Source organism: Megalops cyprinoides, chromosome 6 (genome assembly GCF_013368585.1).
Source record: "Megalops cyprinoides isolate fMegCyp1 chromosome 6, fMegCyp1.pri, whole genome shotgun sequence".
NCBI lineage: Eukaryota > Metazoa > Chordata > Actinopteri > Elopiformes > Megalopidae > Megalops > Megalops cyprinoides.
In genome coordinates this window covers 28,723,532-28,736,507 of record NC_050588.1, presented here as the reverse complement: position 1 = coordinate 28,736,507, position 12,976 = coordinate 28,723,532, and the positions used below count along the sequence as shown (strand labels likewise).

General features: G+C 43.5%; 1 protein-coding gene across 3 annotated transcripts in view; it reads right to left on the bottom strand.

The window, feature by feature from the left end:
• Nucleotides 1-12,976, bottom strand: part of LOC118779409 (E3 ubiquitin-protein ligase RNF123) — a 103,266-nt gene that overhangs the window by 64,263 nt on the left and 26,027 nt on the right. For all 3 annotated transcript variants that reach the window (XM_036531511.1, XM_036531512.1, XM_036531513.1), the window contains 6 exons: nucleotides 12,850-12,924; nucleotides 11,473-11,560; nucleotides 10,768-10,855; nucleotides 10,182-10,266; nucleotides 3,829-3,968; nucleotides 2,464-2,652 (listed from right to left, as the gene is read on the bottom strand). In XM_036531511.1, coding sequence (XP_036387404.1) covers nucleotides 2,464-2,652; nucleotides 3,829-3,968; nucleotides 10,182-10,266; nucleotides 10,768-10,855; nucleotides 11,473-11,560; nucleotides 12,850-12,924 — 665 coding nt within the window. The remainder of the gene's footprint in view (nucleotides 1-2,463; nucleotides 2,653-3,828; nucleotides 3,969-10,181; nucleotides 10,267-10,767; nucleotides 10,856-11,472; nucleotides 11,561-12,849; nucleotides 12,925-12,976) is intronic.

Sequence of the window (12,976 nt, the reverse complement as noted above, 5' to 3'; positions counted from 1 at the left end):
TTCACTGCGTTTTGCCAAAGACATTCACTGAATTCATATACATACCTTACCTGCCAACTAGCACCTCATAAGAAAAATCAAAAGTTCTTTAAGAAGTAAGCACACCTAATGAAAGGACACAACAGCACTGTGTAAGGTTGTACTATAATACCATTGTTAGATTACATTATTTATCAGCACAACAGAGGCTCTTACATCCTCCTGTGGCTTACATTTTATGTGTTATATATCTATACATCTGGGGAACTTATAAATCATTCAGGTAGACTGTACTGTAACACCTTGCAAAAGGGTACAAGAGAAGTGCTCCACCCAGTCTTGAAAGTGCCATCTTCTGATCATCAGATCAGTCACCTCACCACACTTACACCCATGAATCAGTGCAATGGATGCTATTTTGTTAGCTTTTTACCTTCCTCAGCACAGTTAACCTCTGCTTTTTGATTCTCTCAATCAGAGATAATTAGTTGTTGAGGTACAGAATTGCAGGCTTTGTCTGCCCATGTGTGCAGTGGGAGGAAGAAGAGGGAAATGATTGAGTTGACAATCAGGTGCTGATGATGAAGTGTGGAGGGTGGGTCAGGGCTTGAATCAGCGCTTTATTAATACGGCACACAGTGTTCTGTGCTCAGGGGAGTGGAAATCTGGCACACAACAGCGGGGAGAGAGGATCCTTCAGGGGGGCACTCAGTCACCGGGTAAATTAGTAGCCTCTCCCCAAGCAACAGCTGCCAAGGCGCAAGAGACACGCGCAAACACACACGTAGACAGGAGTGTTCTCTGTACACAAACACGCGCACACACACACACACACACACACACACACACACACACACACACACACACACACAGACACACAGAGCCTGCTACAATCCTCAAGGACAAGTCTGCCCCTGCTGTTTTATAGGTACAATTCAATTAGCAACTGATTATAACCTGGGGGAAAACTAGGGGACTTTTATTTGTTCTCCAGATAATGACTGAAATTATCACTGGTAGCACTCAAAACAGCAGGATTGTTCTTGGTGACACTGATATATACTCACATCAACCTGCAACCACACAGCCTAAAGACATACACATATGCACACGTGCGCGCACACACACACACACACACACACACACTCACTCACACACTCACACACAAATACCCGTATACTATACACGCACAGAATCCACACGGGTTGAAGAGAAACCAATTCCATGTCATACAGCATACTCTCAAGTTAGTCAGGATATGCAAATGAACCCATAACTATTGCCCTCTAATGTTTATTAGTGAGCAGGTGTTCACTGAAGATATGGTCTGTTCTATTACTGCACACTCTTGGGTGTAATCCAGCTCATTTCAGAAGTGCTTGTTTCATAAACCCAACATGTAGGGGGCTTGGATATTTTTAATGGGTTTCTCTCAGTTACAGAGATCTGTCAGCAATTTCCTTTACATCCACTTAAACATCCTTCAATTCAACTTTAAAGCTTAAAATGGTGACTTTGTAAGCCCCTTAACCTGTCAGTTTACACTGGGGATATTTCACATACCCTGTTGAGTTTCGACAGAGAACAGACACAACTCTCCTCCATCAATAATGCCTGCCCATTCAGAAGACCACATTCAATGAAGAACAAGACCATACAACATCGGCCCTTGGGTAATACCTGGTCCACAAAGGATTGATTTATGGCCCGTGCAAAGCTCCCAGGCACAAGTAATCAAACACCTACTTACAATTTGCAACAGAGATGAATGTTGTGCAGCTCAACAGTGCAAACAAAAGATATGAATGCATAAAACCTAAATCTCAGTGTTGCACTTGAGACTCCACGTACTGCAGAATTAGCATCAGCTGTTCTTTTCCTTCAGTGGTACCCCATTGCAAGAATTTTAAGGTTTTCACCAATCCACAAATACATATAGTTTTATTCAAGACACAACAGATACATAAGGCTTTATCATCATGCTGGTAATGTCCATCACACAGATGCCAACAGCTACATAGATGAGGTTGTCCTGTTACAAATATGAAAAGGACAAGGGTTCTACTGAACTGGACGTCTCATTCCAGTGATCTTGCAAAGATACACTTCTGTGCAAAATACTCCCCAGGCCATTGTCAGCCAACTACCCAGGCAAAACAGCTACCTACTATGGCCAAACTGTTACACCAAGCTCCTCAGCCAATCATAGCTTGCCACTCACAGGCTAGACTTATTTGCAGCAAGTAAAATGGCAGTTGGCAGTAGGCAACACAGCAAGTCATGTTTTATTGCTGAGGTAAACAAATTTAATTCATAATATCATGAATTCTGGGTTTATCATTGATTGATGATGATGAGTAGTTGTCTTTGCTGTATTTTTGCTGGTTGATCACATCCACGCCCAACAGCAAGTCATGCACTGCACTTTTCTACTGAATGTAGTTCAGCCTAACATCTGGCACAAACGAAGCCCTCCCCCCTCACCTGAGCCAATCGACGGAGCAGCAGCTCAGCGGAGGGGCGGGTCCAGTCCAGGAAGATTTCAGGCACCAGGGTAACAGTCATTTCTAGCACTCGCAGCAGGCTGACTGACAGGTCGAAGCAAGTGGCGCACACCTTCAGCTGCCGGGTGTCCACAAAGTTGCGCTCCGGCCGCTCCGCCGCCTGCTGGATCTGAGAGGAGACACACAGCGGAGAGACGGAGAGGCAGTGAGAGCCCGGGAGCCTCAGGGCCAAGACATGAACACGGAACATACCCACAATCCCTGCTACCGGATGCTTAGCATGAAGAAACTGACAAGTCCTTCATGCAGAATGTCACCAAAGACTCTACTGTTACACACTCACGCCTCCCGTGAAGACCGTGAGCAAGACCACTACCGTGGGGCTGGAGTGGCCTCTGAGACAATTCAGGAACACAAGTGTGCTGTCTTTCACTGCTAACATGTCCTGTACTCCATGTGTGACACAACGAGCCAGTTCGGTACAAGCAGACTTCTACTCATAACACTTCTGTTAGCCTCCTTTCAGATAAACACCTGGGGAGCCTGCGACCTTCGGCAAGAAAAGTTATGATTGGGAGCACAGCGTGAAATGAATCCGGACTGAGGTTTTTGGTTTACTCTTCCCAGCAGAGGCTGTAAGGACAGAGGAGCTGACACAAAGAGCGTCTTTGGGCTCTTGTTGGCTCTTAATTCCCTCCTATTACACTGAGACTGTCAGGCTCGCCCAGCTGCCCATGGGAGCCAAGGAGCACATAAGTGTTAATAATCATGCAGTGTGAGGGGGAACATGTTGAGGTTATTTCTGGTCTTCGATTAGATCATTTCCCTCTTTTTTTCTTTCCTCCAAGCGATCAAATTATTCCACCAAAGAAGCAGGGACAGGAGAGCATGATAAAGATTACAAAATGAGGGGAGTCTGTTCAGTCATTCAGGATGTTGCCCAGCTGGGGGGCATCTTACTAATGCAGGCATGTCACCATCAACTCACATCTTTGAATAAAAAAAGCACTGAATAACACTCTGTTCAGGTTTTTTTTTTTAAATCACAAACACTGCAACAACCGGAGCACACTCCTTCACGTAAAAAGACATTTAGTATTTCTCTGTTATCAGTGTTTGTATGTCCAATTTACTATAAAAGTTGTGTAAAAGTTTAAGTTTCCTCATCATTAAAATGCTAATCTTCAATGCTTTACCCTATTATATGGGGAATACACCATGTAACTATCTTTGGCACGTGTCTTTGAAGTCACCCGCCTATTTTTTTAAATTAACAAATGGCCGGCATACATACCTCCTATTACTCTTTTACCCACTCCAAAACCTCTCCTTCGCTGCCCCTTACCTCCTGAATCATGCCGATGAACTCGGAGAAGGCCCAGTTGAGCTGGTTGAGGACGCTGTTGAGGAAGCTGGCCGCCATGTCTTTGTCCTGGCTCAGCAGCTCTGCCATGTGCCTCTGGAGCAGGAGGGAGGGGCAGGGCTCTGCAGCCAATCGATGAACACAACATCAGACCACAGATGAACTGCACACAAACACGTACGTATATATATACACTGTGTGCGCTTTATATGCATTGTGTTATATATGTCTAAAGAGACAATACACTTTCCTCTGTAAAGATGTAAAAAGTAGTTGCCCATACATTTTTTTTAAATCAATGAACTGAGATGGAAATCACAACAGCAAATGGTCTGGCACAAGCTCCATACAAGTAAAGCACTGTCTGAGTAGTGTTAGAAAATCCATATCATTTCAGTCACTTTTTTCATTACTGACAGACAATAAAAATGGTGTGGACAGTACAATGCAGGGGACATAATCGACATCCATATGAGCACTTGTGCCTGCTCAAATTGCACATTAGCCGAGCAAAATGACATTGTGACATTGGTTCCACCATGGCTGCGCGCACAAAAGCTCTTTGGAAAGCACTGGCCTATCACCTAAATGTTGTTATTACAGTTATCTACAAGGCATTGTTCCCCAAAGACAAGCAAGCCCTCTCTCATCTGCGGAGCCCTGGTAATTTAATACCTTATCTAGCTGTGTACAGAAGCTTCACACTGTAAAAGCCTTATAGCTCAAAGGGGGGGTGCATCACATGCTCTCAATAAAACCCCATATGAAACCAATCATTTTGCAAGACAGTATGTTCCCTTAAAAGAGAGATAACCTTTAAGTTTAATTAGGTGCCCATGATCTTCTAAGCTACAAAATGCCTGCTGAGACACAAGAAAGAGATCAATGGGCTTTAGGGGAAAGCAACAGAGGAGTGTTGTGAGCTTACAGAGGGGATAGAGAACGCTCCCCTGCCACTAGGTTGATGAGAGAGTGTTAGGGGAGAAGAGCTGATACCATTTGTCATTTTGTACCCCTCCCTGTTTTCTGTGCTGTGCGTGCGCAGTGTGGCGTTTCTATGGCGCCGTCACTTCTGGTGTCACCCTGTCAGCCTGAGAGCCATTCTAATTAAAAGACACCTCAGAGGAGGAGTTCTGACAAAGGGGAAACAAAAATACAATGCAAAAAAAAAACACCCTCCCTTGCTTTATTTTTACAGAAAAAAAAAAATTCAGCATGAGACCCAGGTGCTTAAAGCAGAGATGAGAAGCAATGTGAAAAGGTCACGGTCTCACCGAGGATTTGATCATGTTTTATGATGCATTGCGCAGCCCCCAGCTCACTGTACATACCAAATGTTAAATAATAAAATGCCAAAAGATAATTAAGTAAAGCAGGGAGGTGACTCGCGGAATGTCAAGCCGGCCATTACTGAGCCGAAGGTCATTCCCTTGGGTCCTCGGTCACGGTTCCAGTTCTTTCATGAGGGACACAGGCTGTTCGTGCATATGTACATCCCCCTCAGAGAGCAATGAGTGTGGCTGGTTTTCCAGCATGAAAGGACAGGCACAGTGGGGGAAGTGCATACTGTAATTGTGGGAAGGGAGGGCTATTTCTGTGTGTGGGACACAACAGTCGCTGTCCGTTCAGAACCCCAAGCATCTTAACGGACCAGGAGGCCTGCAGGACCTTGGATAGTGGCAGCTTCATGAACAGGCAAACACACACACACACACACACACACACACAGACACAGACACACACACACCCCTGAACTTAACTGTCACCGAACTCACCCAGGGTGTGGCTTCTTGCCTTCATTAGGATTAGTTTAATGGCAAGGGCCACGCGCCTTTAGCAGAGAGCCCCACTATACACCACATTTAGGACTGTGTACACCTATATTTGAACTCATATGTAAAATCATACATTCTTCTGCTTCCACTGAGAAAGAGTTTCTTAATGCTTGAGTATAAGTGTGCATACACACAATTCAGTGGTCATACTACCACATGCAAAGCAAGCTCACAGTGGTTCCAGCTTATTGAATGGCAGCTTTTCAGGAGATGCTGACACAAAAGAAGAAACAAGATTAGCTAGTTACAAAGTATAGGGGAAGCTCAGTGATCATAGCAACAGTATCTATTTACCTTTGGACAACACCATATTGAAGTCAAACATCTACCTCTTCCCATGAGCGCTGTACAAACTCAAGGACAACGAGTGTAAGGTACTGAGACATGTGGAGAGCCCTACACACAGCCACTGCATGTGTGATCTCACCCAGCAGGAACTTGTCGTTTTGCCTTTTGTTTTCTGTGTTCTGGACTCAGGGTGTTTCGTTTAACTTTTGGCTGCAAATTGCCTTTACCTCAGAGCAGGGAATTAAAAGGGCCAGTGAGCACATTTCCACATTTCTTTTGGCTGTGTCTACCACCTTACCACCACCAACACAGTGACCACACTTTGCTCTATTCTACATTCTGTACTCCAAGACTCAGGAGCAAGACTGAATGGCATTGATGTACTGCAATCCCAACATACACTTACAAGTTGCATAACTACATTATTAGTCAGGTGATATGCATATGGTCAGGGTCAGGCATCATACATCAGAGTTCTCTTTAGTTTAATCTGCATAAGTTTATAGAATATGGAGATGACTTGAACTGCACTCAAATGTTATGCCGTTCTAATCTTTTTAATGTCACATCAAATATGATTGGTAGTCATTTGCAATCATTAAGTATGTGACTAATAAACAAGATACAATAAATATACCAAATAAATATAGGAAAGTTCAACAGAGCACTCCTACTTCCTCCTCTCCTATTTACACAGTAATTACTGCCCTGACTAGAGCTCTGTTGATGGGCTCCCTCGGAACCATGGACACACACACACACACACACACACACATACACACACACACACACACACATACACACACACACACACATACATACACATACACACACACACATACATACACATACACACACACACATACATACACATACACATACACATACACATACACATACACACATACACATACACACATACACATACAGACTCGTAAACATACTTAAGACTCTACAGACGTGATCAGACATGCAGGTCCTTCACGGTTAAGGACAATCTAACTGACTGGGAAAGCATCATCAATTTCCACTTAGAAGAGATTCAGATTTGAACAAAACAAAATGCAAATTAAGAGGCAGGTTATTCCACAACAAGGCACTGGAGAGTCACAGTTCCTCACAGCGATCTTCTCAGGTTCTTGAATTTAGCAGGCAACAATGCTGTTTTCCCATTCTTGCTCATTAGACAGACACGGAAGGAGCTAGACAGTGGGAACTCTGGGACTCTAGGATGAGGATTGACGGGAAGACTGCAGGGCCAGGACCAAATGCAGGGGTGGGACCGACGCTAAGTCAGTAAACAAAGGCAGCAACAGAACAAGACAGAAAGGGGGGGGGGGGGGGGGGGGAACTTACTTTGAAAACTAGCAACAGACAAATCTCCTGGAAGCCATGCAAATGAAAGTAAAAAACAAAAAATAAACATGAAGCACATGCTGGAAGCACAGGTGAGTGAGTGAGTGACTTGCTATACCATCAAACAAGCTGAAAAGGAAAATTCACACATGCTGCCACACACACAGTGACCCGTGTCACCTCAGTGAGCTTTAAATGAGACCATTTATCAACATGTATCTGTGGCTCACGTCAAGCTGATTTCATTTGTGTTTGTTTCATTTCGATCTATTTTATTCCAAGTGCTATTTAAACAACATCGCAAGACGGATGGCACCCCTGGGAGTCTGCTGACAGTAAACCCATAGGGGAAGGTCAGAGTGGATCCGGGAGCCAGGTGGGTGGTGATGGAAGGACATGACACACCTTGGCGAAACCTGTGCTAACCGGCAGGCACTAAAATGTGCATGCCAGGGAGACACAGTGGGCCCAGCCTTGTCTGCCAGATAAAACTGAGCATGCACCACAGCCAAAGTGAGTAAGTGGCAATGATTGTCCCTTTCAACAATCAGAGGCCCTTGTTAACATTTCTGAGTAATGTCATGTCTCCTGGAACGTTCAGAGTTTTAATAACTCCATTAGGTTAATAGGCACTACCTTCGGAGTAAGACTTCCCAAAATATCTTGGCAGCATACAAAAATAGAAACAACGAAAAAAAAAATGAAAGAGCACCTTCATCCTTTCCTTTCTGAATAAATCAATGCGATGAAAAGTGACAATTTAATTAAGGAATTCTACATGGCGGCTTCTGAAATCTATTGATTTTTTGATGCCAATAAAGCTTTTTGCACATAGTAAAACACCTAATGTCTTGTCTGCAGCTGGAACATGCTGTTTCCACTTTCTGGCAGTGTTGATACTGGTTTTGTTTTTGCAGTGGGGGCTCATGAGCACCCCATTAACAAGGAGCAGGGCACTGAGTGACTTTAATGAGTCTTTATCCCACTCATACGAAGCCCAACAAACAGGGGAACGCCACAGATCCAGCATGTGGCAGTTCATTACTGTACATCCCTGATTGTATTTTAATCAGGGCCCTGCCATGCAAATGCATGATTCACCCGTGCAATTATTAATATATTCCTGATCGTGTTTTTTTTTTTTAGTTGATTTTATTTCATGGCTGTTTTCATCAGACAGCTCTAAGGCGCACATCCTCCGCGTGAACAGGAGCAAAGCTATGATCGCCCACTTTAAAGAAGGCTGTGGAGCAACATTTCATCAACAACAATTAACAGCTCCAATTAAAAAAAAACGAGGCTGTAATGTGAATGTTGATTACCAGCCTGAATGCTGTTAGAGGAGTTCCCATAAACATGCATCAGACACATCTTTTATTCATGCCTTTGAGGGGACTTGCTGTCACTGTAGCTCCAATTTTATTCTTTTTTTTTCTCCCGGAAGATGCAAAGTAAAAAGGGTCATTCGTTATTATTTTACTTTCAAAGAACCAAAAAACATGTCATTGCCTGTGAATATAACCTGCATGTCAGGAGACACAAAGTAATGGCAGGATATTCACAGAGCTCATTGGTCATAATAATGATGGAAACTATTACCTAGTCATCTCACAAAAGTAGGATCAGCGATTTCCAGGACACTTCCAGCTTGTTGTTGCCTTCAGGTTCATGACAAACTCTCAGTAGTATGTTAACATGTAGCTGTCACTGAAGCTGTGTTGTTATGTATGGTACAATGTACAGGGCCTCCTGATAGGGCCTAAAACCTCCAGCAAATCTTCCATGTCACAATGCACAGTCCAAGTCACCCATGCTTTTTCTGCCATTATTCTGGGCTCATGCAGTAGGCAGGCAAATATCAATCACTGAAATATTTCAGTGTGCTGGAATAATGAGACTGCTAGTCATCATCACCCAGGCAACCTATTAGGATGCATCACAGTAGCAATTAGTTAATTACTGCATGAAACACAAAATATATATTTCCAGCTGTGTGCAGATCCTTTCATGTGTTGTTCACACTTAGCTGTCCCTTAAAAAAAGACTTTCTTGTTTATATTCAAACTTTTCAAACTAAAGTAAAGAAAACGGCATGACAGAGAGTCACGCTTTCACAGAAAATTACATCCGTGTTGTTTTTTCATTGAACAAAACCTGCATCCCACCACACAGTAAACCCCCAGAAAACTGAAAAATATGCTCCCTCTATCATTACAGTTTCTAAATGCCTGCTATTGCTTTCTTACATTCCTTTGTATACATTATATACATATATAAAAAAAAAACTATAGTTTCAGAGTACTACCCACACTATGGAAGATGATCACTGAGACTTTCAATGTTTGAAAATGTTGAAAAGTTGAAAGATGAAAATGAAATGAAACTTTTCAACTTTCAACATTGTGTGGATGATGATGCATCCTATCCTTTCTGTTTTTTGGTTTTTTTTTCTGAAATAATATCAATAAAGCGACTTCAGCTGCCACAGTTGTTCCATTCTGTTCCATTGAGAGAAAACAATTTACTGCGACTGGACGTCCTTAATGTACACAACAATGGACAGACTTGACAGGAAAAACACAGACATCATGAAAGAAAGCTAATCACAGAAACATTCATGAGGGTTTGTACATGAATTCAGAAGTACAAGGTTTATCAAGGCTTACACTGAAATGTAACCATCTATCTATCTATAAAAATCTACAGGGATTTCAAAATGTGTCTGGTACAAAAAAAGAGGACTGTATTAGACATACATTTGTCACACTGGATTAAAGGTGTAGTCAAAGTCTGGATCTGATGTCAGTGTCACTGGCAGACAGACAGACTGACATGGCGGCGGGGTGCATGACTCACTCTGCAGGCTGGGCAGGTTGGCGTCCTCAGGTTTGGTTTTGAGCAGATGGGGTAGGCGTGTGTACCTGTACCCGAACCCACAGCCCTGTGAAAGAGAGACTCTGAGGGTGGTGAGGACACACACATGACGCACCTGCTGATGAGGTGCCTAACGGAAACTCCGAGGAAGGACCGGAGGCATTCATACACAAAGGACTTACACACGCCCTACAAAGAGCACAATACAGAGGGCCGAGACACAGAGAGGGACAACTTAACACCAGAGAGACGCCAAAGGGTTACAGTGCTTCAGGTATCACAGATGAAAACACTGACACATCATAACACTGGTACACATCTGAGGTTCTGTTTTTCTTTGCTCTCCCTTCACATGGATAATACAGGGGTAAATTAATCAAAAACAAGGAGTCATTCAAATTAAAAAACAGGACTGTGCTGTAGAAATGCCTTTGAGTTGGGAGGCAATGGGCCACTGCACAACAAATCAACTGAACAAGCTGAGGGTGATAGTGGAGGTTTTCATACAGCACATGGCTATGGGAGGGTGCAAGCCTGGCCTGAGGGGGGCAGCAGAGAGCACGCTCACCCTCCACAGCCGCACCAGGATCCAGTTGGTCTGAGCCCAGGGCCGCTGCTCGTAGGGGGCCAGAAGGTTTCTCATCATGGCCACCCGTCTGGAGAAGAAAAAAAAAAAAAAAAAAAAAAGTCCTCTCACACTCTGTCTGAACACACCACACTGTAGCTGCAGCTCACTGCACAGTGCATCTTATTCTCCATCACCACCAGGAGGTTCCACATTTGTGGCTTGCTCAGTTTGTGGGCAGCTGCATATCAGTGGAATGAAAGAGCAAATGGCAGAAGGGGATAGTTTTGGATATTTGGGAGAAAACCAGAGGACATTGGTGGCACCAGAGTATGCATGTTGTTTTATGTGAATTTGACAGTTACGTGGATCCAGAGGTTTGAATTAAGCTGGCACTGTTGCGATGACTGCACTGCCGTGACTGAGAAACAGACCTCAGGTACAGAAAGAATCTGCAGCTCAATGAAATCCCATTTTTTACCTCATTAGGCATGAGTGCGTGACAGCCATTTGTGCCAGTTCAGGGAAGCTCCTGACTAGAAGTGAAGTTGCTCATGAGCTCAGCCTCACAGACACAGGTCAAGCCCTCGTGGGACAGAGGTAGACACAGCGCCTGCTGCCCAGAGAGGCTGCCGCATGTTTATTCATTAGTGTCACTAGGACGTTCCCAATCCCGGTACACCATAAAAATTTTAACAGGATACTCACTGTTCCTCTGGGATCCTTTCCACAGCCCTGAGGGATTGTGGGTAACACACATAACTGGCCAGGGCCTGCATCAGAGAGTCTTTGATATCTGAGGAAGAAGCAAAACAAAGGACAACTCAGAGAAGCAGGCTGCCTGACAGACGAGTGGCCAGATTACTGAGCGTGTTCTCCATGAACATATTCTCCTCCTGCTTCCTTGCTCATGTGCTACCGTCCACACCACTCTGCTTACTGGCCATACCAGGTGCCATGGACAGGCCCTTTCGTACTTGTGAGCTGTGCTCTTGTATGCACATATGATACTGGTAAGTTTGTGGAAGTGAATTTCTGATTGGATTGGATTACAGAGGTCACTAATTCCCAGAGATCTCTTCGATTAAATGACTTTTTTCAACTCCGTCATATCCATTCAATAGCACAAAAACGTGACTTCAATTTAATGAAGGCAAAACATCAAATATAAAGAGGCATAAATAAAAAATCACACTTCCCTCTTCCTTAACAAGCAATGAAATGCTTTCTGTAACTTTGAAATGCGGGATTAATACTAAAGGCTAAAGCCATTACCATTCTAGCTGACTGTCAGACGTAAAATACAGCATGCATATGGCAATGTGACAACCATTTAAAAAATAAAATTCTGCCCATCAATGTCATTTCAGGATAAAGTAAAAAATGAAATAAAACTTTAATTTTTTTTTTACAAGGACGTAATTAATGATGAAAGTAATTTAAAAATGCATACATATCTGACTTAGCGCCTAACAAGGTTTCTTTGAACAAACGGCTTTTGTACATTTAAACCAATCATAAAAAGAACCCTATTAAACTTAATCCTTGTCAATTGCCTGAAGGACGCATGTTTTTATTTTGCCTGCTAGTTAATTTCAGAACCTTAATTAGACCTTTACACATTAGAAATTAACCCGGGTGATGAACAGCAAAATGGGTAGCTATATTAAGTTTAACATTTTTCATAAAAATAACTTCTTCTGACAGATCACCACTGCATTTTTTGGACTGAATTTAATTTTTTCCCCCCCCATTTTCCCTGCAGGTAATAGAAATAGATAACGCATTAAGAGAGACAGATATGAAAGTGGAACCAGGACAATGAGAACAGGTTCATGCATAAATGTCAGGAGTGTTCGCGGGGAACTCAAAGCAGCGAGATGCATACCGCGTGAATCATTTACACCAGTGCCATAAATCACTGTGTCTGCTTAAATCACATGGAAGCCTGTAATGAGATGAACTATTAAAGCCAGCTAATCCTCACTTCTTTCTTCCATCCCCTGCCTCTCCATCCTCAACCCTACCCTCAAAAAGCGCTAGTGGATGCGGCTAATTCGTCTGCCGCTGGGTAATGACGCTCACCTGTTCCCACGATGCGGGGGTCTGCAAAGTGCTTGGCCAGGATCGCAGCGAGCTGGGTGAGCGTGTCCTCGTAGCCTGGGGGGTTGACATTTACGGTGACAACATGTTCCCTCTACCTCCCCCCTGA